Source organism: Molothrus aeneus, chromosome 3 (assembly GCF_037042795.1).
Source record: "Molothrus aeneus isolate 106 chromosome 3, BPBGC_Maene_1.0, whole genome shotgun sequence".
Taxonomy (NCBI): domain Eukaryota; kingdom Metazoa; phylum Chordata; class Aves; order Passeriformes; family Icteridae; genus Molothrus; species Molothrus aeneus.
In genome coordinates this window covers 28,879,023-28,907,000 of record NC_089648.1, presented here as the reverse complement: position 1 = coordinate 28,907,000, position 27,978 = coordinate 28,879,023, and the positions used below count along the sequence as shown (strand labels likewise).

At 36.3% G+C, this 27,978-nt stretch overlaps 2 protein-coding genes across 2 annotated transcripts in view; one reads left to right on the top strand and one right to left on the bottom strand.

Annotated features, from left to right (window-relative positions):
* Positions 1 to 488: 488 nt before the first annotated feature.
* Positions 489 to 7,879, bottom strand: GLO1 (glyoxalase I). Its single transcript, XM_066546545.1, has 6 exons — positions 7,752 to 7,879; positions 6,685 to 6,767; positions 5,391 to 5,531; positions 4,548 to 4,615; positions 3,557 to 3,646; positions 489 to 1,666 (listed from the first exon to the last, which is right to left on the bottom strand). The coding sequence occupies exons 1-6, from the start codon at positions 7,830 to 7,832 to the stop codon at positions 1,578 to 1,580; spliced, it is 552 nt and encodes a 183-aa protein (XP_066402642.1). The 5' UTR covers positions 7,833 to 7,879; the 3' UTR covers positions 489 to 1,577.
* Positions 7,880 to 11,278: 3,399 nt separating this feature from the next.
* Positions 11,279 to 27,978, top strand: part of DNAH8 (dynein axonemal heavy chain 8) — a 115,159-nt gene continuing 98,459 nt past the window's right edge. The window contains exons 1-13 of the mRNA XM_066547881.1: positions 11,279 to 11,470; positions 12,087 to 12,221; positions 14,413 to 14,497; positions 15,353 to 15,501; positions 16,807 to 16,996; positions 17,356 to 17,519; positions 18,482 to 18,658; positions 19,020 to 19,133; positions 21,516 to 21,623; positions 24,261 to 24,362; positions 25,665 to 25,811; positions 26,726 to 26,923; positions 27,454 to 27,530. Coding sequence (XP_066403978.1) covers positions 11,279 to 11,470; positions 12,087 to 12,221; positions 14,413 to 14,497; positions 15,353 to 15,501; positions 16,807 to 16,996; positions 17,356 to 17,519; positions 18,482 to 18,658; positions 19,020 to 19,133; positions 21,516 to 21,623; positions 24,261 to 24,362; positions 25,665 to 25,811; positions 26,726 to 26,923; positions 27,454 to 27,530 — 1,838 coding nt within the window. The remainder of the gene's footprint in view (positions 11,471 to 12,086; positions 12,222 to 14,412; positions 14,498 to 15,352; positions 15,502 to 16,806; positions 16,997 to 17,355; positions 17,520 to 18,481; positions 18,659 to 19,019; positions 19,134 to 21,515; positions 21,624 to 24,260; positions 24,363 to 25,664; positions 25,812 to 26,725; positions 26,924 to 27,453; positions 27,531 to 27,978) is intronic.

Below are 27,978 nucleotides of genomic sequence, written 5' to 3'. Positions count from 1 at the left end.
GGTAGGCAGTTCAGGAAGGCTGTACCTTCCTAGTACCTCAGCCAATGGGAAAAGGAAGAGGGCAACATGTGGCTGCGAGTTTATAACAGGTGTGCCCCAGTGAACTCTCTCCCGTTATTTGAATAAATTTGCAGGACTCCTCTGTCTCCTTTGTGGACACTGGCTTTCCACAGTGTGGCTTTTCTGCTCACATGGGGGCTTTCCAGGGCCTTCCACCATTTGGGACCAACATATGACAGGAGAAGCTGGGGTCAAGCCTCACCCAGTTTTTAGGTGACCAACTCCCTTTGGCATTGGCAATTGATTGGGTTTCCAAGACTGTCCAGGAGACAGAGAGATGGACCAGTGACGTCTGTGAAGAGTCCACAGGAAAGGACCACTGGAAATTTCACTGCTGAGTACAATGATTCAAAACAGAATCCTCAAAGCAAAACAGCGAGCCTTTCAGTCATCTAAAATCCAGCAATAAGCAAAGCAACACATCATCATGCTTTTAAATGTTTCGTAGTTTTCACCAATGCTTTATTGAGAAGTGAACTGCAATGCCTTTACACTATTCGTTAGCTTTTGGTTACACTACACATTAGTTGGTAGCCACATAACTGAAGAAGTTAGGTGCTATTCAAACCAGAGTAAGACAAGGCAGAGGGTTTTATAGTTTGTGTAACACATGGAAATGCTACATGTTTTCCTGCTGCTCACAGGTATGTACTATCACTTGTTTTTGGAGGGCAGATCAAATGTCCAGTAGTAGGAAACTGTTGTTTTAGATAGTCTTTTTCATTAATTTCCTAAGGCAGAATATACAGAGCATTTAAGTCAAATATAGCCCCAGGCTTCTACTGAAACAAAAATTATGAGCAAGTTCTTCCTAGTGTTGAAAGAGACACGGGTTACTGTGAGTTAGCAACTATGAGACCTCTTCTCTTGGCTGTCATCAGCAGTCAGAAGCTGAGCTGAAAGACGGAATTCTTTCTGCTCTACAGATTTATTCCCTCTGTAAAATTTCTTTTTGCAAGACTGCTTAAGGCTGCTCCTTAAAAGAATTTTGCTTGGAATAATGTAAGTACGATTATGACTTTTATAAGCACGCTACTACTCCAGTCAAAATTAGCCTGACATTTTATTTTCTAGTATACAAGATAGGATACGAAGTCTTCAGGATCTTTTGACTTCATAAATAAATATACTGAAGTTTCTTTTTGCTGCCTCATTGATACTCATCAGTAATAACACAGTTGTTGTCATTGCTAGTTTAATCAGTGTGAAATGCAGTGAGCTTCTGGTCACGTATCTTTTGACAATGTTTATTGAAATATTAACATAATCAATGTTCAAAAGGACAATCTGTTTAAGTGCTCTTCCAGAAAGTGATTGAGTATTCCTAACTGAAAACAATTTGCAGTGACATCACAGGACAAGAGAAAAGGAATCCAAGTGAGGTCCCAGGGAATAGTTTTGGAGGAGACTCTGAACATGACTGATTCCTCTCTATTAAGCAAATATCACAAAACTGTTACAGATTTTCTCCAGCAGTCTGAAAGTGGGTCTCTGTTACACAATATACTTCACTAGCACTAAGTGAGAGTCACCATGTGGTTAGGATTCAAAATTTCAATCCAGTAGCCATCAGGATCCTGAACAAATGCAAGTCCTTTCATTTTACCTATTAGGGGAAAAAAAAAAGATAAAATTAAGACTACATGACTGGTTCTAAATGTCAACTATGACTACTTTGAAAAACATTTTTTTCCCTTTTGCATGAGAATTAGTTCAAATTTAGATGGATAATTCTAAAAACATCCAGATTAGCTTTTAATCAGCATTAGATCTTTGTATGCCAAACTGTCAATCCTACTCTCAATAGAGCTATAGTTAAAAGTTACTTTGGAATTCCATCTTTTGTTGATTGAAGTTTTTGCCCCTGTAAGTGTTCATCGTTGAAATTCGGAAAAATATTTTTGTGCTCTGGGGATGTTTTGATATATTTTCTTGAGCTGGCTTTGCAGGTATAAAATCCTGTGTTCCTCTGCCCTGTTCATCTCCCATCATTCCTGACTCCACACTGAAATTTTACCATAAAATTTTTACCTCTGATGTGGTTTACAGTACACTTCTGCATCACTTCATAAAGCAAAGAAATGCAGGACAGGATTGTTATAAACTTTACTGTTGGAAAACATATTATTCCTTAAAACAGGATCCCCAAAAGTTGTTTTCAACAGTAGATCAGGATAGCACAGCTTAACATGTTATATTGAAAGTGTTAACCATACACTTGTAGTTATAGTTGCTCCATTAAGTTATTACTGTAACAGACTCAGCCTAGCTCTTAATATATTCTAGTCACAAAAACAACTGAGAAAATAGATGTTTGATCAGTAAGGCAGGAAAGTAAACCCCATGCTTGATCTCCCAGCCTGCTCTGCAAACAATGTAAAGCCCAAAACTTCCTCCTCCTCCTTGGCATTTGCTGCATCAATTTTGTTTCTGAATTTTAAAGATGAGTTTTGTTCTGCTCCCACGCCTTGTCTGCTTCAGGAGTTCTTCTGATTCTCTCCATAGTCTAAGTTTGTACTTCTATGTACTTTCATTCCTACCACTGCACAGCTCTAAGTCAGCAACTGTCATTTCAAGCCTCTCACTGTTTAACAAACAGACAAATTAAAAAAGGCTCAGAAACTCTAAAATGCTAGAAATAACAACATCTATTCTTAATTTAAGAAATCAAGTTAAATTTTCAGCTATATTTCTTATTTTGCTTCAGCTGAGAACACAGTGAATAAGATGAAAATCACTTAAATCTCTTTTCAATTACTAGTATTACATGTCTGGTTTTGAATGCATCAGTTCTAAAAATCTCATGAGGTCTTTTTATGAAAGAGAATCCAGCTGAAAAATGCAAGACTTCTCACCACTTCTGAATTTTGCAGTATTTTCACATACACATTCTGTGCTTATATACTCTCTAGACATTTGTGCTATACATTATGCACGTCAATTATGATACAAACTAATGGGGCTATTCCTACCAAAGCTCAAAAAAAACAGTTAAAAATATAATAACTAGTAGGTTGTATAGTAGGTGTTAGGTGGATTTACATGAAAATACCCAGAAAAGTCAAGAATGACTCAGTTTAAATGAGTAGGAATTATTGTTTTCTGACTTATTTTCCTAAGCAGATTGTTATTCCTTGTTATTTCCAAGCAGATGTGCCATGTAAATTTGATCCATGTTACAGTAAATTCTGTAACAACTCTAGGGAGTAGTATAGATTACATGTAAACTATGACATCAATAGAGAATGTGAATTTTACTGAAGGTCAGGCTGCATACAAAAGGCATGTAGCAGATTGATGTATTCTTGTTACTGGGGTGGATCTATTGCCAGTTTTGCCCACTCTATAAGGCGGTGCGGGAGTAACTGGTTCTAGAAACCTCTAAGCAGTGGCAACTCCTAGCAACACATTACCCAGCTTTCCAGGAAGATCTCATAGACAGAATATATTAAAACCAAAAAAAAAAAATTTACTTGCATTTCTGATCAAGACTTACCATCATCTGGTTTTTTCACAAATTTCACTCCTAGTTCTTCAAACCTCTTACAAGCTTTATAGACATCAGGAACAGCAATTCCAATGTGTCCTGTGCAAGAAGGTAAAAAGAGTGAAGTGCATTATAAATATTGCTGAGTGTTCTGTGGAAGTTAGTTTAGTATTTCATGCTGTAGTTCACATAAACTATGACTATATTTAAGAACAAACTCCAGGAAGAGCGTTTTGGGTATTAACATTATTCTTCTTCAAACAGTTGTCTTTTGATAATGCCTTTTAAATACAAATGTTAGAGTTGAAGTATCTTGTGTTGTTTAGTCAAGAACTTTTATTTAGAATAGGAAAAAACAAGATTTTCAATCAAACTGTTATATCAGCATGTTCTTCCTTGAAGCAGAGCTCCATAACAGAATTTTGTTGTATTTGCTCTGTTTGACAGCACATGGAGTTTATCATTAATGCTGTTTTTGCAGAGACTGACACTTGTGCTATGCAAGGACTGAGCTTACAAATCACTTCAGGAGCTTTAAATGTCAAGTGGCTGGACCAAGTGTGAAAACTAATTTCACAGCAGTGACCTTTCAAGCACTCAGAGTATCAAATCAAGCCACACAAATAATATCCTCAGTGCTATAGATGAATGGAATTGTCCTCCTACCTTAAAATCATTAACTAGTGGATTATACAGCAGAAATCCAAGATTAAATCAGTTTAAGCACCATGATAATCTAATATACAACCACAACTGATGTTCTTCACTCAGTAGTTACAATTAGCATGTGTTTGCTTGCCAGAGGATTAGATTCTTGATAAAGAGTGAAACTATGGCTCATTACTCTGAAACACATTGCTTCATTTATTTTCATTATCCTTCACAGTATACATGTTGAAAGAAGAGAGATAAAAGATGAAAGGCAAGTTTTCTGCTTTCCAAGAGTTAGTACATTTTATTTCAAATGTTAAAAACTATAAACACAAGACTAAAGACCTACCAAATCCTCGGGGATCTGAGTTGCCATTGTGATAAGACTGACTGTCATCATTTTCAGTGCCCCAGTTGCTGTAAGAAGTAATTATTACATATTGAAGAAAAGCATTAAAATTAACTAATCCTAAATGTTCAGTTTCCTTGGGGAGGGTAAATTGTTTCTCCTAAAAAACCAGAGACTTTCAGCTGTTGGCTGCATTCATTAAACTACAAAGATCTTCCCTAGTCATGGGCTCCAGGGATGGTCTTGGGACTAATCCAGCATATTCACACTCCTTCACTATTATTTAGGCTCTACATTTGAATGAGTCAGGAATACTCCTGTCTCATTCAGCTTAGGGAGGTTTTGCTGCACAAATCAGTTGAGCTACCCATCACTGGGGAACAGCAAGTGAGGGTAACAGGTCATGCAGTTAAGACAGCATTTAGGAGATTGTGTCTGCACAATTATAATGATTAGTAGCATTAACCGAATTGTCCTGTTTACAGGAAGCACATGTTTTGACTTAATACCTCTTCAGATTAGATTCCAAAAGCAATAGTTACCCATTATTAGGATGCTTTGGGGATCCAAAGAAAGGTCCCTAAATTACTTACACACATGGCATGCATATAAAATATATCAAGTACTGTTTCATATTAGTGTTCACCTAGCAGTTTGAAAGAGCTCTGAAAGAGGAAGATTAACCTTTCCAAGTATCCAATCTTGGATGTATTGTAAGCTTGTATGACAGTGAAGATGTATCCACAGTAACAATTTTTTATTCAGTCTAATGGGATTTACACTTACCCAATACTGTTTAATCACTGTTAGCAAAGTGTCATCTCTCCTTATGTAAATACTTACTGTGTCAGTTCAAGTGTAGCTTTTCTAGAGAAGGTCCAAGGTGTTCTCTCAGCTTTATCTTTCGGGATATCGTTTTTATCTTCATACCCCAGGAAATAGAGTGAGAACTTCATAGTAGGAAAGTCAAATTTTTGAAGCAGTCTAAAGGGCAACAATTATTTTGAAATAGTAACTTAAAAAGGTAGTCAGTCAGCTTGCAAATAAACCAAGATGCTTCTCCTATAGAAAAGTTATTTTTTGTTTGAATTTTTGTTCTTCTATAATCCACACCTTAAAATAGCTACATTTTAAACTATCAAATAAAAATACCCCAGAACACATTACAAACCTGCAAAATTTAAAAGAATCAGATGTTTAAAAACCAAACTATCAGTAACTGAATAGAAAAGTCAGCACAAAGGCTTGGATCTTCAGATTGTCACGCTGTAACTTGACTGTGTTTTCACAGGAAAACCTTTAACCACTTTAAAATTTCACCAAGGAATAAAAAGATCTACTTTCAATCTTACTCATTCTAGAGAGCTCACTGGTACCAGACAAAGTTTAAGAACACAGCAAACATACCTTTGGATGAAATACATTTACAGTTTCAATAGCTAGCTATAATGATAAAATCCCTTTCAGATGTGACAGTTTAATCAATTAAAAATACATGAAGCATACATTTTTATGTAGGACACTTAACTGGAACAAGTAAGCATGCAAAATTAATCTAATTTCTTTTTTACAAGGTATTTAATTTTTATTTTCACACATTTTCACTACAATGGAAGTAATTTATTTTACTTTAGTCTGGACTCATTTCAAAATGTTCAAAAACATAAATAAATGCTAAGAATGCACAAAAAGCCCCAGCATAAATGTGTTAAGCTACTGCATGGCATCTGCCTTCCAAAAGCCCTCTCCAAAAGACTGAGCCTGGACTTTGTCTTCACCCTTTATTGATTTATTCTCATGTGATTGGAGGCAGTCATAAGCCTCCTCATTATAAGCACAGTCATAAAAGTTACCAGTTAGCTGCAGGCTCAGTGAAGAGGAAGTAAGCAAGCTGTTCCCTGATAATTAATGACCTATTTAAGAAAAAAAGAAATTTCTAGTCAAGGCCAATATTAGTTCATTTGCAGCTTAGGCATCTACAGCTTACTGCCAGACCATCCAACTAAGCATCAGCTGATGGGACAGCATTGTTTATGTAGTTAGACCAATTAATATAATTACATCCCAAAAAAATAGTTATTTTCAGAAGAACAAAAAAAAAGTTTCTGATAAGTCACGGCATTCAGATTCTACTCACGTCATTCCAAGTATCCTTGTATAAAAATCCAATGATTTCTTCGGATCCTTTACTCTTAACATTGTCTGCTGAAATATAAAATCCTGTGGGGAAAAAAGGTTTATACTTTATACATCAACCAGAATTGAATTATGGGTGATGCCAGTTAGTAAGGACTCTAAAACCAGGAGGCTCAGAAGTAACAAAGATAATTACTCCAAGTGTAAAGTAAACCTTTTGTCCTGATTCTATACATACAAATTTTTGTTAAATAAATACATCTTTGTAACATAATGTTTAAAACAAATAAACAATCCCATGAGTGGTATCATTCAATATGTATTATCAGATGCATCAAAACAGAGTATCCTTATATTTATTATCCTTTTAGGGACTGTAGCATACATAAACAACTTCACACACAAGTGCAACAGACACATGAATATTCAATATTGAGCCTCCTAGACTCCTGAGCTCATTATTTTTATTATTTCATGGCACAGGTATTGAACTTCTGTCAAGCTCGATTATATTTTAGCAGCAAAACCGGCCTAGCACCCTGTAAGGATATTTTCTTGAAGCCCCAAGGCAACGATATACCAAGAGGCTTGTGAACGATCAAGTGGATACAAAGTGAGTGGTATAATAATTGACAGAGGTAACGGGGGAAAAAAATAAATTAATAATTCAACTACAACGTTCTCCTAATAAAAAGTAAAGAGATTTGTGGCGTTTTCATGCATTTTTGTGTTGCCGCCCGGGCAGGGACTGGCCGAAGCGCCGCGGAGCGCTCGCTCAGAGCCAGGACAGCCGCGGGCCCGGCCGAGCGCGCCCCGCGGGCTTCAGCGGCTCACAGGGACCGGCCCGGCCGCCCCTCGCCACGACCCCGAACCACGCCGGGCTGCCTGACAGACAGCCCGCCAGGGCAGCTCCGGACCCGGCCACCCTTCGCTGCCCCGCCGGGACCCGGCCCGGCCCCATGCCGGCTCCCATGCCCCGCACGTCCACCCGCTGAGGCGCCGTGAGGGGACCGGGAAGGAGCGGGCGCCACGGCCCCGGGCCGCGCCCGTCACCGCCACCCACCCCACCTTGGTGCTGGCATCCGGCTCCGAGCAGGCAGCGTAGGCTGCCTCGTCCGTGAGCCCACTGGGTTCCGCGGGGGCCGCCATGTCGGGAGAGGAGGGCGGAGGGGAGGAGGAGGAAGGGGAGGAGGAGGAGACGGGAAGGCGGCGCTGCGTCCCACGCCACCGGCGGTCCGGCCGCTCTCTCGCAAGGGTGCCCGAGGCGTGCTGCGAAGGTGTGGGATCAGGTCGAGGTCTGCCAGTTCATCCCTAACTCATAGCGAGTCCCTCAAGCTCTGAATCAAGCTTTTAAATTTTTGTTTTTCTCTTAGTCATTAGTTTTATCTGCACAGTTATGATTAAGCAACTACATTGTGAACGTCGTCTGCTTGGTTAATCTTCTGTTTTAAGGAAAAGGGAAAGCAATCCTACATGATGAATGGGCTGTCTGGACTAGAGCCACCAAGAGTGAAGTCAGCAAAACTGAGCAGTAAGTGGCAAAAAGATAATCCCAGCAATGGGCAGTTGCAACTCTGACTCATTGACCACCCACTCAAGACAGACCCCAGACTCAAATGGAAGGAAGAATTGCACCTGTGGACACAACTAGCAGAGACACAACTAGCAAAGAGACACAGCTAGGAAATACGAGGTTGAGTACTAATGAATAGCAAGGTTATGTAATTTGTAACTAATGAATGCTGATGCCTTTGCTTGTTGAAATTTATAAATACTGTGAAGTTTTGATTATTGGGGAGCCAGCATTTTGTGTGTTACCACTCAGCTCTCTATTTGGAGCAAACTAGAATAAAAAGTAGAAATATTTTGCCTCAGTGTGTGAATTGGTGCTGCACAGGTAACGAGCCTGCATTCAAGACAACATAAGGACCAAAGGGAAGGAGCTTCCCTGACTGTGGCATTACTTAGCTGAAACGTGGCATGAAAGTGAGGATCCCCTACAATGACCTGATGATGCATCCCTTCAGTTGCCACCGGGAGGCCGAGGGTACCACGCCAGTGCCAGAGCAGACACAGCTGATAACCCAGCTCCACTGGAATGGTGCTGCTTTCGTAAATCCTGGCAGTATCAGGCTGTTTGGGAATCCTGGCCTTGCCTTATTATCATACTCATGACAGCCTTGGTTTAGTGTTGACAGAGGTTGATTTCTGCTTTTGCCTCCAGGTGCTGGGAAAAGATTTCAAGTAGCATTTGTCACAGAATCACAGAATTGGGCAGATTGGAAGGGACCAGAGTGGATCTGTTCCAACTTCCCTGCTCATGTAGCATTATCCCAGAGTACATGGATTGTGTCCAGATGGTTTTTGAATATCTCCAGGGAGGAGAATATCTCCACAACCTCTCTGGGCAATTTTTTCCAGGGCTCAGTCACTCACACATTAAGAACTTCCTGTGCATCACTTTCTGCCTTTTATCCCTTATCCTATTGCTTGGCACTTCAGACAAGAGCCTGGAAACATCCTCTTGGCACTCCCCTCCCACCCCCTTTATATATTTATAAACATTACTGAGGCCCTCTTTCAGATGTCTCTTCACCCTCTGGAGTTACGCATTGTCCTTTAGTATAAAAATATCATTTCAGGCCAAAGAGTGAAGGATAATATTTCTCTCAAAAACGCAGAATGAAAACCAGGATTGAATACCCTATGTGGGGAAAAAAAATTAAAACTCCACACGTTTTATAATCGAGAGCAAAGCACTTCCGCAGCGCGGAGCTCAGTCTGCGTTACTCAAGTGATTTCCATAGGCGCATTTACCCTCACCAGCCGCGCGGGCAAGCGGTTCCCAGGTACACGAGGTCTTTACGTTGGAATGACGGTTCGGATGCTGGGGCTCGGATTTTGGCCGGCCGTGCGCGGGGCCGCAGCGGGCGGGCACCGGCAGCGCCCCCTGAGCCCCGCGGCTGCCGGGAGGCGTTGGAGCCGCCGTCCCGTAGCGGTTACGGGCTCCCGGTACCGGCCCGGCGCCTCCGCCGAACCGGGAGGAGTCTGCCCGCAGCGGGCGCTGGCCCGCCCGCTCTGCCCGCTGAGGGGAGCGCCGGTGAGCGCCCTACTGCCCGCCCTGCGAGGAGACACAGCTCCGGCCAGGTCGGTGGGGATCTTCGCCCGCATCTCTCTGCCAAAGCTGAAGTGCAAGCTAAGGCAGCTCAGCTTTTCAGAAGAAAGCCGAAAGGCTGTATTTTCAATACTCGGGAATCCTCCACTTCTGCTTCTGCTTCCCTCTCATTCTCCTTCAGCCCTAAGATGATGCATGCTGGAAGCCAGACCTACTTTCCTTGAATGAACAGTTCCTGTAGAGAAGGTTTGGGGCATCCTGGAGGGAAGGAAAGGAGGTTTTGACATGAAAGCGTGTTTGTTATTCCAGCCAGGAGAAGGAGGCAGATGGAGCTCACACAGGTTTTTGAAAAGTGTGAGAATCTCACCTGAGATTCTTGAGTATAAATTTTGGAGATAGATCTTCAGGTATCTTGAGTATAGATTTTGGAGAGCCAGGGATGATGCCAGGATAGAATGCAGCCTTTGTGGGTTTTTGAAAGAAAGCTGTAAGAACCCCACCTCTGTCATCTTGTGCTTCAGGGGAAAGTATCAGCTAAAAGTGAACCAAAGGCAGGGAAATTAGCATCCAACCTATTCCACTTGAGTGGAATAATCAAGGAGGTAAGCATCACTGCTAACCTTGTAGATGACCAGGCCAGTCATAGAAACATGAAGAAAAATAAATAAATATGATAATTTACTTTTTTGTGTGTGTGTGTGTCTTTCCTTAATTTGTTTTTTGGTGGTACATTTACTTCAAGAAAGAGATGAACACTTTCTGTAGCAGGTGGTTGCATGCCTAAAACCATGGAACATCAGCCAATTTGTCACCTATTATATGGGCAAGAGTAAGGAGCTAGTAATGTACTACCAGGTGTTGCTTTTCAACCAGATACTGCTTTTCATGTCAGCCTCACCTTTGATTTTTTACTTCCCACATCAGGTAATAATGTCTAAGAGAGTATATAATGCTGTTACAGCAGTAGGAGGCTGCCCTTAGGTCTCATATTAACTACTAAGAAATTCTTGATAGTTATCTTGATCCTTATTGTAATAGTACACTGAGCAGAATAGCAATTTCTGTGTATGCAAGTCTTTTCTAAGTTGCTGAATTTGGGTATATATTTTAGAAACTAAAATTTAAATAAGTCATTTATGTTTGAAACCATTTCTATTTCTCAGTAATTAGATATGCACTGAAATTATTTATATTGTAAAATATATTTGTTTTATAGAGAGGCATTCACTCCACAAAACGTATGTGTATGAAAAATTGTTTTTAAAAAATGTCTCAATCTTCGTCTTGACATTTGTAACCTATCATAAAAATGCATTTAATGTCTGGCATTTTAAAAACTGGAAGAGGATTCTTTGAGACTATTAAATTTATATACCTGGAAAGTCAGTTTTGAGATGCTCCTGTCTTCTGCAAAAGGTAGACTTGAAATGTTTGGATTGTTAAAAACATAATCTTCTCTTTTCAAATTTCAGATTTTAGAATGGCGGGAGTACAAAAAAATACTAAAAAAGGTTCAGCCACTGCAGAAGATTTACCCAGACCTTCTCTGACAGCTCAACGATTAGGAAGCCTTTCCTCTTCATCTCGTTCTTTTGGAAGTCGAAGTCAAAGTTTTTCTAAGATTTACCGCCCTAGTGGAGTTCCGAGCGTGCAAAGTCACAAAGCAAAAAAGGTTATAAGTTTCTGATTCTTTCCTCAGATTATTAAATTCAGTTTATATTAAAAATTAGTTTGAATCTTTTGTTTATTGATTTTATTTTTGTTTAGACTCAGTTGTTTTACTAAATTATTTCTGGCAGAAAGTATTTTTTTCCATGTTTGTAATATTTTAAAATTTTAAAGTAATAGAGGTTAGAGGCAGGAGATATTACCTGAATAACTTACATAGAAGCTGTACTCACCTTAGTTCCTGCAAATATTTACCCACCCTAGATACTTCATTTTAAATGGACGTTTTAACCTTTCTGTATTAATTTAATAAATTGAAATTTCGATTGTGAACAAGGAAGCCAGTTAATGTCACGTAAAAATCTTAAAATCTAACTGTCATATTCTTAATGTTTGTTTTTCCCTGACAAATCCTCAGATTTGACTTCACATCTTATAATAATACTTAATAATTTGTTCTTCTGTTAGCCTCTGAAAATTTAGGTATTTCTAAAATTAGGACATTTTGTAGCTGTAAATACAAGACAGTAGATTTCAGCATTAGTTGCAAGTTAAGTTACAGGTCATTGTTGTGATTACTTTGTATATTTTTAGCTTGAAAGTCTTGCTTACTGTTTTAGATTCAATATGAAAAAGCAAGAGAAGATCGAAGAGCGAGAGTTAATGCTTCATATAAATACATATTTGAAGTTCTCAGTGCCAGGGTAGGCTTAGACTTAGCAACTGTGGAGGAAATGATATTGGATGTCCCTTCGGTGAGTCTCTTTTGTATTCCTGTTGATTTAAATTATTAGTAAAAATATGTAGCAGATTACCCCTTTTATAAAAAGTATTATCCATAATTTTTATTGTTTCTGCCAGAAAATGTGATTACTAAGGCACACAATCAATCTAAAAGGACACCTGACTAAATCTTTCAGCTGAGTTTCCCAGCAGATTTGCAAATATCTCCAATTTTTGATTGTGGCTTTTTCATCTTTCTTACCTCAAGGAAAATATAAATGCCGCTGTTATTTTGATCAAAGGGTTTATTTTCACATCTAGTAGTTCCAAAAAGTTTCATCCATCTGAGACTGACTTTATTATGTTCTAATTATGATCATTTTGTTTGTTAGGCAAGTTCTCAATGAAATTTCTAAGATAGTGCAAAATTGTGTAACTTATGGGAGCATTTTGAAAATTAGCATGTTGTTAGTAGTAAGAAGGAAGATTAATCCTGCACCATTTAAATACTATGGAAATATTTGAAAGACCCACTAAGAAATTTCACTTTTGAGCACTTTATTTATGTTTGTATGTTTAAAAGATTAAGTGGGTTTGCAGAGTGTGTAGATCTCAAATCTATGGAACTTCTGAAAGCTTTCACTATTTCTGTGTATTTAGTGTTGTCTTTCATGTTGTTTCAAAATGATTAAACAAACAGCAGGAAACAGCAAAACTGTACTTTAAAGAGATTATCAAAACTGTATGGCTGTTGTGAAAAGATACGACTCAACTTCTCTGATTACGTTTTTGTTATTTGACTGTTGTTGCACCTTATTGATGTTATTTTTGTCTGTTAAGAGAGATTTGACTTAGCATTTAACAGTCAGCCAGGTAATATCTCCTTTGATAAAACAAATCAATTCTTAGAACTTCAGTTTTACAGTTACAAGCCAAATTTAGCCTTACTCCAACTTTGTTTGGGTTTTGTTTGTTTATTGATATTTTTATATCACAAAATGTACTTAGCCTCATTTGTTTGGTTTTTTGTGCTTACACAACATAGAGGTGTGCTAAGTATTGTCCCTTTTTTACATTTGCTAAATGATATATAGTTTTAAATCATTCTGATTTAATGTGAAACTGCTGTTCTGCGCCAAGTTTGACTAATCCCAACACTTGAGAAATTGAGAAATTTTGGGTTCTTTAGGGTTTTTTTGTATTTGGTATTGGTTTGAGTTTTTCTGTTTGTTTATTTTTGTTTGGGTATGGGTGGGTTGGGGTTTTTTTTGGCTGTCACCAGGACCATCTGAAAAATTATAGTGGTTGAATATTTTCCTGCTCCCAGTTTTAGTTTATTTATAAACAATTCAGGCTGCTGGGGCTGTGTCAACATTGTCCCTCACCAAATTGTCATTTAATAAATTCCCATAAACATATGTCTTTGATATCCATGAGTTGTTTTTCCCTTTAAAGTGTTAGCCTGCATATATATTCACACAGTGGGTGTGAGAACCACATGGACTTGAAACAGCAGATTGATTCTTTGCAGAATCAGCAGCTGTGGGAAGAGCTCACATCTTACCTTCTGTGTAGAATGATACAAGTTCCAAAGTTACTGTTTGTCCTCCTCTTTCTCACAAGCTGGAGTGCTTCTTGTAGTAGTGAACTTTTTCCTGCTTTTTGTCGCTGAGCATTGAGCACTTAACAACTTTTTCTTTCACTATTTTGGGGGTGGGTCTTTTTAATGTGTTTTTCTCTGTTTTAACCTTGTTATTCACTAATGCTGTTTACAAAAGTGAAATGCACTTGCAGAGCTGGCTTGCTTTTGCTACTTTTATTTTCATGCAATGTTGTCTTCTCACTAGAGTGGCTTTCAGTTCTGTCAACCTGGGTGTCACATATTTTCCCATCATTGCTCTGATTCAGCTTTAATATTTATTTATTTAGGGGAAAAAACATGCTTGTAAGAAATATACCACAACTAGAAGTGTATCCTTTGTCCCTGAACAGGTGATGCATCTCCACACATGCTTGCTAAACTTCTGACCTTTTTTTTTGATGAGTAGGAAGCCACTACCATGGCTGAGTCCTTCAGTTGGATGCTTCCTATCTTCTCACAATATCTGGGGATAAACAGTGCCAACAAAGCTTTAAACAGTAGCATGGTCAAATTAGTTTTGCACCTCTTAAAGGCACATAAAAATATTTTGAGTAACAAATATTCACTCTTTGTTTTAACAGTTCGATGCTTTTGATTCCTTTTTTGCCAAGGGAGGAAAAAAATCATTGAAAATTTTTTATCAAGAAGGAGATCCACGAGGAATAGGTAAATGTTTAGCAGTAATACACTAATAGCAGTAATACAGGCACATGTAACAGTTCATTCTATTGTTCATTTGATTTGAAGTTTCTCAGAATAAAATCGGCTTTTGCTTGTTCAGAATTTTGCAAGCTTTTGCTCTGAGGACTAAAACTTCATATTTTAAATGCTTGCTTCAAGTCAAATTTTCTAGGAAAAAAAATATCAATTTTAGCCATTCCTAGAAGAAAGACTATAAAGTGTTATCCTGAAGTACTGAATTGGTTGTGACTTTTTCATACATGAGTTTTGCCTGCAGTTCATTAGAAAGCACTTTCATAAAACCTGTCTCTGATTTTTCATTTATTATAAATATTTGAAATTTTTCGCATTTCACATGCGTGGTAGAGAATTAGAATGTAATGTCCTAAATCCCTAATGATCACTAATTACTGCAAATATTGTTCTGTTACTTATTTATACTGAGCTATCAAATTGCATAGGAATATATCCACAGAGGACCTGAGGCCATCTCGAAATCACTCTTTTCTCACTTAGACCTGGCATCTTTTTTGGTAGGATAAATGGAAATACAGTACCTTAGTCACCAACAAATTGTTTCAGAACTATGGGCCTGAGCAAATTCCCTTTTCAGTGTATTACAATGCACCCAAATATGTTTGTAAGATACACGTTATACGTTTGGTGTACTTTTTCAATAGTGTGATTAATTACAGTTAGAAATTATACTGGTTTTTGTTCTCTGACAAAAGAAGAAAATAAATTATTTATATGTTCAATTTTATTTCCTTATATTGATTTTAAGCATTTTATAATACCCTCATTTTAAAAAAGAGTCATATCTATGAAATTCCTTTTCAGAGTGTGGTCGGGTAATTCCAGATGTTGAAAAAGGAAGTAAAATTTTTCAATTTTATTTGGAGAGGACACCAGACAAAATCCTAGGACTATGCTTATATTTTGTTCGCTATAAGAATGACACATCCATAAATGACAAAACTATACATGAGGTACTCTCTCATTTTGTTTAAAAACTAAAAGCTTTAAAAGCAGCTATTTTTTGTGTCATTATTTTTTTTCACAGTTGTCACATAACTAAAGTTACTGGTAACTTTTTTGCTCTCCATTTTGGGTAAACAACAAATAGCTGAATCACTTCAGCAAATACTTGTGAATTTAGTGTCTTACAGGATTCTTGTTAAAGAAATATGTATTAATTTCCCTTAATTTCTCTTTCCTTGGTAGTGGTCAAAGCTGCCAAGTATATTTTAATTGTGATCAAAATTCCTAAGCTACAAAGAAACACTGAGAAGACTTTATTGCAAATACCAGGAGACAAAAAGTTTACCTGTACCTTTTTATGTGCTTTGATTAATAAAATACAAAATAAACATTTATCCTGTATAAATTATGTGGCATGAGATTTTCTGCTTTACAAGACAAATTCTTATATAAGTGTGGGCTTCATTATTGTTCATAGCTACATGTCTTAGTATTTGGGCAGTGCTTAAGGGACTGTAAATTGATAAAATTGTTTCACATATGTATCTTGTAATTAGTATTATTTCAAATTCTTCAGACAGAAAATCCATTATCAGTTTATATTCTTTATATTTCATAATAAAATATTCCATTCCTTTTGAGACCCAGGAAGGTGAAGGAGAAAAAACATTATCATAAGTAAGATACAAGTTCTGTCTTTATCACTTTTTCATCAAATACCTTCCCAAATAATTCCAAATGCTGAAGGGATAAGGAAAGAAAATTTATATTCTAGGAAGTTTGTTACATGATGTATGTTAATACTTGCTCATTTTAAGGACATTTTAAATACTGGAATATTAGAAATAGTCACACCATGTAAAGTTTTGTTTTGGAGAGTAGGTAAAAATTTAACTTGATTCAAGATAATATATATTTAGTCAGATAATTGCTTCTTATATAATTTCAGATAAGGACATTCAGAGAGTTTTTTGCTACTTGCAATTCATTAATTAGTACCTAATTGTGGGTGAGGGATTTTTCTACCATTTCAAAATTTCCAAACTCTATGTGATTGATAGATAAATAACTGATGTAACAAAAGCATAACTAGACAGCTTTTTAAAACTGTACTAAATAATTATTGACTTCCCTCTTTTATTGAAAGTACTATCTTATAGGCACAATGTAGGTGTGTAATATAATGATTTTCTCTCCTTAAATTAAAGTTTTGTTTGGCATATTGGAGTGCTTTTATAAAAATACATAGAACTTATAATACTGTTTCTAGTGTAAGTTACTGCTTTGATAACAATAATATTTTTACGCTGCAGGAAATTTCCTTTGGTGTTTTGGATGCCACTGATGGACTCCTACCTGGTATTAAAGATTTACTAGAAAAGGTTTTTCTCCCTGCTATCCTCGAAACAAGTAATTGGGGTGATTTAGGTCAGTCCAAAGAGGATACAAAAGACAAGCAGAAATTTGTGGAAACAATTAAGAAATACATTTCATTTTTAGGAGGTAAGCATTGCATTTAGGAAACAAACTAGAGGAATTCTGCTTAAGGATTTCTATTTAAAGGCAGTAGTGCATAGATAAGGAACTTCTCACATTCTGCAAGGAAAAGTAAAATTATCCATTACTTGCATAATATATACATGGGTGGATTATTTTCTTAAGCAAATAGTGACACATTGCTTTTAAGGAATACCACCGCATTTAAAATCAGATATTTCTGCTTTATGTGAGTGCAGTAAATTGCTATTATATCAAAACGACACTGGCTGCAGATGTATATTTTCAAATTTAAATTGCTTTGACTGGTGGAAATTTATTTTAAAGTCTTAATTGGTTTGATATTTTAATTGCCTTTTTCTCAGGTGCTGCAGCATGCATTGAAGGAACAGTTGAGTTGAAAAAAATAGATCACATTAATTTTTCTGAACTCCAGAGCTTTGATAAAATAACTGCAGCTGCTGACAGTCATGACACAGTTAACCAGCTAGAGGAAGTACTTATGATATGGTATAAACAAATTGAACATGTAAGTTGCTTTTTTAACACATCAATTCAGCATGAATATGGATGAATATTTACAAATTATATGTGAGACTTGCCTGAAGTTTGCCAAAGGCTTCAGCTGCATCTCCACCCAAATTAAGAGAAGCGCTCTGCTTCTATGCACAAGGGAAGTTAAGTAGATAGTCCTTATGCCTAGGAATTTACAGTCTAGTGAGAATAAGAGTTTCTGAGCACTTAATTCACAAATAGTAAGAAGAGAACAGAGAGTTGCAGGACTAATAACACTGATGAGGACCACGTATGCATATAGAGCATACCTAACTGTACGTTACCTGTTAAATTTCTGCTGTCACTTGTGGTGGGAAGTACTGCTCTTAGGAAGATTTTTGAGCAGGCCCAGCAGGGCGTATTTTATCCAGTGTAAGTTTTGCATTGTAAGGTCTCAGTTATCAAAGTCTGAGACTTCCATGAAAAAGAGAGAATCCTTTGTCAAAATATGAATCTGTGTAGGCAGGGACATACTCTACTTATAAGGCATACTATAGTTAGTGTGTTTAGTTTATAAGAATAGAAATGTTAAAGAGATGAAAAAAGAGCTGACTGCACATTTATTAGCATACAAATGGAAAAATTTATGACTTATATCTAATACTTTTATTAAACTAGTTCTTGAAGTTCTGGGCAAGTGAAATTACATTTGGTGCATTTCAATCCACAGATTCTGGTTAAAGGCTTATCTATATACTCTGATATTCACCCAGGGTATGACAGCAATTTATATTAATTGCCTTATTTTCAGTTTAAAAATATGATTGAGTGCAATTCAGACTTAGAAAGCTTTTCCAAATGGGAACTATTTTCATGTGTCAGTAACTGCAAGCTTGTTCTTTTCTAAGTGAGTTTCCTCAAGAGTGTTTCCTCTCTATAATGACATGTCTATTTCCTGTAGTAAGCATTTGATTTTTTTTTTCAATTGGATTGCAGGTTCTGACTGAGAGCAAACAGCTAAGGAGAGAAGCTAAGGATTCAGGTCCACTGATGGAACTGGAGAACTGGAAATACATGTCTGCTAAATTGAACTTTATTATTGAACAGATCAAAGGAAAAAACTGTAAAGCTGTTATCAATGTTCTGAAAGTTGCACACTCTAAAATACTAAAGGTAATAATTTTTTTCTTTTTTATGCTAGTTTTTTTTTAATAAAGGTTATTGTTTGTTTGTTTGTTTATTTTTATTTCATCTAAGGGAGATTTGCCAAGGAGAATTAGAAGAAGAAAATTTAGATGTGTTGCTGGTATGCTGAATGTATCAAGACAAAGAACAAGACATTTCAGGAATGCAGCCAAAAATGAACATAAAATGCATTATATGTGTAATAAATACAATAAGTTAACTTTTATTGCCTGTTTTGGCAACGCCTCTTAAAAATTCATTTACCAAAGTTTACTTCTGTCAAGTGAGTGCAAGTTAAAGAAACAGTTCACTATGTATGAAGTTTTTCACAGTACTCTTTTCCCACTAGTCATGGCAAGAATTAGATGGCAAAATCACAGATGCAGCAAATGAATCAAAGGATAATGTGAGATACCTAAGCACACTTGAAAAAGTTTGTCAGCCCCTTTATAGCACTGATGTTGTAAGTATGCCTTTCGCCATTCTTTATGCATAGTTTAGGTATTTACATAGAAATCCCAGAGCAGAATAAAGTTTTCCTTCCTTATATTTACTGAAAAGCATTTTTTTCTAATTTACTACTAGTAATTTAGTAATTTTTACTATTTTTTTTCTAAAAGCGTGTCAAGCTAAATGTTGAAGTGTTATTATATATTTCATCAAATATAGTGTTTTGAAATATGTATTTAGTAAATATGAAATATGTATTTAGTAAATAAGCATAAATACATACAATTTTCTAATAAGTCAGTCCTGCTGCTGGTATTATTTTTTAAAGCAATTAAACCAGCTACATATTTTATAATATGAAAATCTCCAAATATGTCTTCCCCTGAAAATGCCATATGTGTCTATGATCACATAACTGTAACCAAAGTACTAAAATTTCAGTTATATAGAAAATAATGAAACCTGATAAGGTCCTAAATAGGCAAAACTTTTTTTTTAATATGGAATACAATATTATCTGCTTCTATTTGCGGAAGTACCTGCCAGTCAGAATTTAGACAATTGGTTCTCCGGGTACACCATTCAGTTGTAGTTCAAGATACTAGTTATTTGGTAAAATAACTATGAATTATTATAATAGGTGTATTGCAGAACAGAATGAAAGGAGTAAATACCTTAGAAAAATAGTGCTCGTTCTCATTTGGTTTTGAGTCCTTCATGTTTTGGTCCTATATGCCTCCAGCTCTCTGTCAGGAAGTGCTGCATTTCTTTTGAATCTCTGGCAGCTTAGGACCCTACTACAAAGTTGTAACAGAGGGCAAGCAAAAGGGCTTTGATATGACATAGAGCTCATATTACATGGAATAGTGTAAGAGGCAAGTATGATAAGCAGTGTCACTAAGCTGTTTATCTTCAGCTCTTAAAGGTGTCACTAGAGGGTGCCAGGTACCAGGCCCTAATGATGAACTGCTTTACATTAGTGGGTGCAAACCTGTTGAAAAGTTCATAATTTTACCAATACAGAATAGTTAATTAGAGTTCTTTGTTTAATCTGGAACAGCTTGGATACATGTGATTTTCTGTTTAATCATGTTCCTGAGATCAAGTTAATTTAGGTAGGATTTTCTATGATGTTCAGCTTAAAAGCAGTGATTTCCAAGCTTAATATATCCTGTTTTAAACAGATCTTCATTCTGTGCAGAGTTGCATTTAGTATCTGGTATGGACAACTCTTTTATATATTAGTGAATAAGGAATGGAATAAGGAATACATGTTGATTTATGATGATATTTGGTGCATGCAGTATCACACAGTGAACATTGGTGCTGAAGTAGGTTAATATATGAAAATTCAGACTGAGCATTTAACTTGAGGCTTTGAATCAGAGAAATTTCTACACAGTCCAGTATTCAGGGTTTTATTTTCTGTCAAGGATTGGAAAAGAAAACCTATAGACTCAGAATCTCCTGATTCCATTTCACAGGTGGTGTTGGTAATGAACACTATGGACACGGATGGGTTTTTTTATACTATATAGCATTTATTTCACACTCTTGCTAAATTCAAATGCCTTCTATTCACACTATGAGTTTGAGTTTGCAACTCAAATTTAATTACAGGACCTTAGCTTCTCCATTGAGGGGTGACAGCCAAAATTACTTCCTTCATGTTCTGAATTGCAATTTTGACAAGTTCCTGATAATGTCAATGAATTATAATGTTTTGTCTTTTGTTTTGTTTAGTTTTGTTTTTTCCCCAGCAAAATACTTCGGAAGTGTTTGAGCTACTGAGTATTTGTAATACCACTGTATGATTTTAACAATGTGACCATTGATTTCACAAAATATGTGAAAATTTTAGGTGTTTGATAGGCTTGAAGGAATTAGGCATTTGTTAATGAAACTTACATTGTGACAATTATTTAATGAGTTTTCTGAAGTGTCTGAATGAAACATTTTATGTAAAGATTGTTATTACAATAAAAGTACATTAGCACCCTTACCTGAAGGAAAACAAAAGTATCCATCACAGAAAATTGCTGGCAGAAAAATACTTCCTATTGCACCAAAAAATGCAACCTTTACACTTTGAATCAGTGTTCAATTTTGTTCATCAAAATAGGATATTAAAATTATTTTATCTTGTAACATCTTTAATCTGATTTCTTAGCCAATGATCAAACTTAGCCATTTATTGTTCTTGTTAGTTGATATTTGAAATCTTATTGAGCATGGTTAGTCTTTTTTAATAAGAAAACTTTTGGTAAGCTGCCATGAAATTTTAAAGACTGATTCGTGTGGCTTAGGGAAATATGTAATTCAGAAGTTGTCAATAGAATGGAAATATAGTTGCTAAGAATAGGAAGTAATTTTTTTCTTGAAACTTTGCTTTGAGGTATTAATGACACAGGGAATACCATACTTGATAAAGGCTGTACAAATGATTCACCGTGTTTCAAAATATTACAATACTTCTGAGAGAATTACATCATTACTTATAAAGGTAAGTATATTAAACAAAATAGTAATTACAAAAATTGTGTGACTTTTCAGAAGAAAAAAAATTGTTTAAAACAGTAGAGCATTAAAAATGTAAAAAGAGTTTTAAAATGGTAGTAAATAGTGGGGTTCTGTAAGGGAAAGGAAAAGAACTCTATTGATCACGAGAGGATTAAACTTGGATTGCAGATTTCTCTTTTGAAAGGAGCTTTGTTTATTCTTGGTTCATCAGTGTTAATTTTTTTTATTCTTAATTAATCTTCTGATCTGAATTAATCTCATCAGTTGTTTCCCAAGTCACAGAATCTGCAAAGGCTCTTTTTCTCTCAGCCTGGATGACCTAATGGCAGATGGCCATCAATCTGACAAGGCTGTTCCTCCAAAAAGTGAGAAAGATAAAAGGTTCCTGTTTTCTGAAGCAAGTCATTCTTGAAAAGTTAATTGAATTTCAGATCATAAACTTTCCCTCCTTAAAGAGAAAATTGAGACTGGCTGTGCATTTATACCAATGTCTTTTGCAGAATCCAGATATCCACTGCATGCAAAGATGGTTTGTACAATGATTTTCTAGCAAAGAGATCCTTCCTAACTAAGCCACACACCTGCAGTAAGAATTCAGGGGAAATTCACAGTGGACCCTCATTACACAGACACACGGTTTTTGTTTCTTTACACCACAGAGTTGAGCATAAAATTTTGTTACATTTCAATTTGAACTAGGATATTAAGAAGTATATGCTCTTTTGAATCTGTATCTATTCATCGCTGTGGCTGTTTTCTATATATCACATTAGGTATATATTACCTATCATAAAATGGGTCTTTGTACATTTGTATATTGACTCTTGCTACTGTCTATTATTTAATGGTTTAAGGGAGTAAGTATTTTATTACAGAGGCTAATAGCAAACTGGTTACATGAAGCTATGCTTGAAATAGCAAGGAAAAAATCTGTATTTTAATCCAGTAGTTTAAGGTCCCTATTTACTGTTTGTTTCCACTTAATGATCATCAGCAGTGACGCTGGAGGTCCTATCTCCAACTTCATCAGTAATTTTCTTAAAGTTTGAAGCTGCCTTTGGTATGGCAGTTTCCAGTCTTTTTTCAATTAGGAGTACTTAAGGCCTGCTTTACAGTAGCCTCATGTCAGTGTTGCCTTTTTCCCAACCCAGAAATGAAACTTGAGATAATTTTAGTAAGGGGGTAGTATAAAAGAGGATCTTTAATGAAGGCCTTCAGAGGCAGTTATGGAAAAATGTCCATGAAAGCCTACCCCTACAAGGATGAGTACACATTTATAGCTTTTAGGAAATTAGCATAATTGATAAAAATCACCAATTAGGAGTACAAGTGGTGCAATTTTCCTCCAGGTCAAGCCCCTTCTCTGGAGCCCCCCCTTCCGCACTAGTTGTGCTTTGTCCATGAGAATGCATCTTGAAGAGTTGTTCTTGGCTTTGGCTCCCAGGTAGAACCAAGAGAGCACTGGGGCCTTTTACCTCTCAGGGCTTGAAGCTCTGGAATTTGTTTTGTCTTTCTGCTTAGGGAAAGGCCATGGAAAAGTACTGGGAAAACTAGCTACTAACAAATATATGTGCAAAGAATACAGAGAACATATAAAAGAAAAAAGGCAAAACCCAAACAACACCATCAGGAGAATTGTTTTGAATTGTTCATATTATTTAATAGACAAAAAAATTGTCTACCTGTAGCTGTTCTCTGTGGTATGTCTTCTGTATCTGCACATACTCCTCTCTCTCCTTCTGTCATGACTAAATTTGGATTTTTGTGGTTGAGAAGTAGAAGAATGGTTGAGAAGTAGAAGAATGTTTTTTCCTTTTTATAGCCACAGGAAATCAAGTTAAAGCCATACTACTAGGATAAAAAATTCTCTAAGAGCAGTCCTTAAATAAGTGCTGCAAGTGTAAAGACAACAATGTAAGTGAAGAATAGCTGGAACTCACTAAGTTCTTTTTGTTCTTGAATTTTGATTGATGGCATTCTGTGTATTGCTGCAATTATAGGACTTACAAATATGTCCTGGGACTTACATATACTTCTGGGAGTGTTCTCAGAGTTTTTATAGGGTGTTTGTTGTATATATTGCATATGTTTTTTAGCCACTTTCTGTGACTGTGGTCACAAGGGTTTTCAGGATGAAGAAGAGACGAGAATGTTGGCTCCATGATCAGAAGGCTTGATTTATTATTTTATGATATATGTTACATTAGACTATACTAAAAAGCAATAGAAAGGAAAAGTTTCTTCAGATGCTAGCTAAGCTAAGAATAGAAAAGAATGAATAACAAAGATCTGTGTCTCAGACAGAGCAAGAGCCAGCTCTGCCATGAGTGGTCAAGAAATCCAAACACCCACAGGAGACCAATCACCTGTTACATTCTACAGCAGCAGATAACCATTGTTTACTTTGGTTGCTGAACTGCAGCTTGTCACAAGGAAAAATCCTAAGAAAGGATTTTTCATGAAAGATGTCTGCGACAACTTTCCACAAGTGAAATTTATTCCAAATTTGATTGATAGTATTGACATATGTATATGAGAATTTTATTAGATTTTGTGAAACAGGAAAATTTACTGTTAAGCTTAAAATTACTGTTAAACTTTTTTCATTTGTCTGTCCTAGGTTACAAACCAAATGGTCTCAACATGTAAAGCATACATTACAGATGCTGGCTTGAATCGACTCTGGGATCAGGAGACACCAGTAGTCACTGGAAAAATCAATGTTTGTATTTTGGCATTATATTATTTACATGTCAAACCTATTGATTATCTGTTGATATTGTAAGGAAGTCCATATCAATATGTATCAAGTGCTTCATACCTCTTGGATTTTTTTATTTCATGATGTTTTGAAAGTTTTCCCAAGTTTTCCCATTTACAGCAATGCCCATGGACTCATAGCTTCATCTTTATCAGTGTGGTCTGTCACCGACCTTGGAATTGGCGTCTTTGCTTTATGTGTAACCAAGGAATTAATATTTCACATTTTTCCATCTTGAGGAAGAGGGGCTATGGAGGAGAGTATAGCTCTGATATGGTACCATCTTCCTCTACCCTGGAAAATCTGGTGTTTGAATAGACCCTGAGTTTGTTACAGTAGTTCCTTTCCATACAAGATTTCCTTAGCATACCATGAAAAGTCAGTGCTAAGATAGTCTTCCTCTTCTTCATCTGATGGTGACCTATTAAGAACAAATTAAGCAAACGCAATATGCCATGGCAAAATATGTGCAGCTGTGGGAATACTGGTTGCCAAGTTTACTTCATTTCTACCTTCTCCTTTTCTGGACCTCAGTTACTGAGTTCCACTCTTCCCCAAAAGGCATAGAATACAGAGGAAGAATCACTTCCCTAGTCCTGCTGACCACACTATTGCTTATAGAGGTCAGGATGCCCCTGGCCTTCTTGGCCATGTGAGCACACTGCTGGCTCATGTTCAGTCTGCCATCAACCTGTACCCCCGGGTCCCTTTCTGCCTGGCCACTGTCCAGCCACTCTGTCCCCAGCCTGTAGTGCTGCAGGCGGTTATTGTGGCCAAATGCAGGGCACAGCACTTGGTCTTGTTAAACACCAAATTGCTGGATTCAGCCCATTTATCCAGCCTGTCCAGATCCCTCTGCAGAGCCTTACTACTCTCCAGCAGATCTACATGGACACCCACATTTGCAAAATGGCTGATGGTGGACTCAGTCCCCTTATCCAGATCATCAGTGAAGATATTAAACAAGACTGGGCCCAACACTGATCCCTGGGGACACCAGGGTGGCTGCCAGCTGGATGCAACACCATTCACCACCACTCTCTGGTTCACTGTGCTCTACTACTGCATGTTCCTTCATATGTTGCGAACACTTTCTTCAGATACTGAAAGAAAACCACTCTGTTTAAGTTGTTGTTGCCTCTTGACTGAAACCAGATTAAGTGATAACTAATGGCTTTGGAATGTCAATAGGTTTGAATACTCTAGTCCCTCACTCATAAGCATAGAATAATGAATATAGTTTTTTTTTCCTTCTCCTGTTAGGACTGCATATATTTGTTGAGAGAATATCAGAAATGCTTCCATGAAGCTAGGCAAGAGACTTCTAAAAATCTAGGAGAAAAGGCATTGGAAGTATCAGAAGTGTACATTTTTGGAAAATCTGAAGCTTTTTGTAGGAGATTAGAAAAAGTGAGTATATTGGGTGCTATTGTTATTTGCAAAGAAGAGTCTCTCCAAAGAACAGTTTACAAAGTGGATGCTTGCCAACATACATTCTCTTAATCATCCTTTAAAGGAGTCCGTAACTCTCTATTGAGAGAATTTAAGCACTTCCACAGAGTAAGTCATCCCAATGATTGATGCTATTACCTCACAATTGCCTTCTCAACTTGCCAATTTATCTCTTTTAGTGTGGGGAGAAATAACCTGATCTAGATTCAGATCATTATTTTAAGAGGTTTAAAATTATGTGAGAAGTAACACACTTTTTTTTTTTTTAATTACTTTAAAAACTCATGTTTACTGCCAAGCAGAATTCTTCAGATGATTCTGCTGCTTGGTGTCATCTTAACATTTAGCTTGGTTATGCAGTGAAGGGGTTTTAAACTAACAATCTTGAGTGGAAAAGGTAATAGGTGCTTCTTGGTACAGATTAAGGTCAGACAACGGATAAGATGATAATCATCACAAGGTAGGAATTCTGTGAGTCTTTAATGTACTTTTTTATCACTCAATATACATACTAATCTGTAGGGTTGTGGTTTTTTATTCTTTGATATATATTTTTGTCATAAGTATGCCATGTTTTAACTCCTTTTCCATATTATCCTATTGGATCTAGCAGTAAAACATAAAAAAACCCTCTTCATCCTTAAGAAAAACAATTATTATTTTACTTTGTGTTGAGTTGTGGTGACAACTGATGTTTAAAACTGAATTAACCATGCTTCAAGTATTGAAGATACTTGTCTCAGAAACAACACATTTGTGCATGCAGTAGCTAGAAGAGTGGCTGTTGAATATTTTATTTTGCTCAGGTTTTAGTTTATAGAGGAAATAACAAAGAATTCATTATGAGTATGAATATAACATCTTTATTTCAGATCATGGAAATGATAGCCATAGAACAGAATTTTAATGCACTGACTCAGTGTGCAATTGAAGGTATAGATCTTATGGCAGTAAAATTCAAAAATATCTACCACATTTTTCAAAAGAAACCATATGACACCCTTGATCCACATGTAACAGAATTTGATGTGGATTTTGTGAAATTCATGACAGAAGTTGAACGTTTAGAGGTGAGTAATATTTTTACTTATTATAACTTACGTGGGAAAGAATTTATGGAACTGATTGTCAATGGGATGTTGGATTGTGAACAGTCTACATTGTTCTTCTAAACAGCATGGAGTTTGTTTGTCTGGAGGGAGATTTTTTCCATTCCTTCTCCTTCTTTCAAAGGAAGGTGTAAAATATATCAAACAGTGCTTAAGGATGATTTTCATTCTGTGGCTAAAATGACAAAAATTGTGATACCTGAGAGAATGATCTATGTGAAAGTCATTTATTAGCCTGAAGAAATGTGGTCAAATTTTAGGCAGAATAAATTTGCAACTAATTTGTTTATTTCATAGAATTGTATGACATTTTAGAGATTGTTTGACTGAAACTGGCTATTTAATAATTATATTAAGCATGGCCTTATGAAGGCTGCTATTTTGTGCTGTAAATGATTAAGTAACAATTTCAAATGATACTATGTTAAGAAAGTATCATCAAAATACTATTTTCTGACCTGAAAACCCACACTGAGTTATGTATTCTTTAGACACAGCTACAGAATTTTATGCGCACCTGTTTTCGGAAAATTTTGTCTTCACAGAATTCACTTCAGTTACTTCAAAGGTATTGGCAACTATGTTTTAAAATATTTTAAAGTAACTTGAAATTACTGATTACCACAATTGAAACAGCCCAGCAAATTTTAAAACAAACAGCCTAATTGAGAATTTTTCATTTAATTTTCATCATTTTCACTGATATTCTGAACTACATAATCATGATAAAATATATGTTTTATCTTTCTTATGGGAATCAATATATTCTTTTTCTTAATTTCATTAGAATATTATTATGCACAAGAAGATACTAAAGGAAAAGCCTAAAACATACTAAGCAACAACTACCAAAGTACCCACCAGAACAGAAATTTTCAACTTGTTTAAACTTCCTCAAAGAAAAAAGTTTTCCAGGATCAAAATAATTTCCTAGATTTTTGCTCATTTCATTTTATGTAATGTTCATATACCCCCAAATAAGTTAAAACAGTTATTATTTTAGAAATGTCATTTTG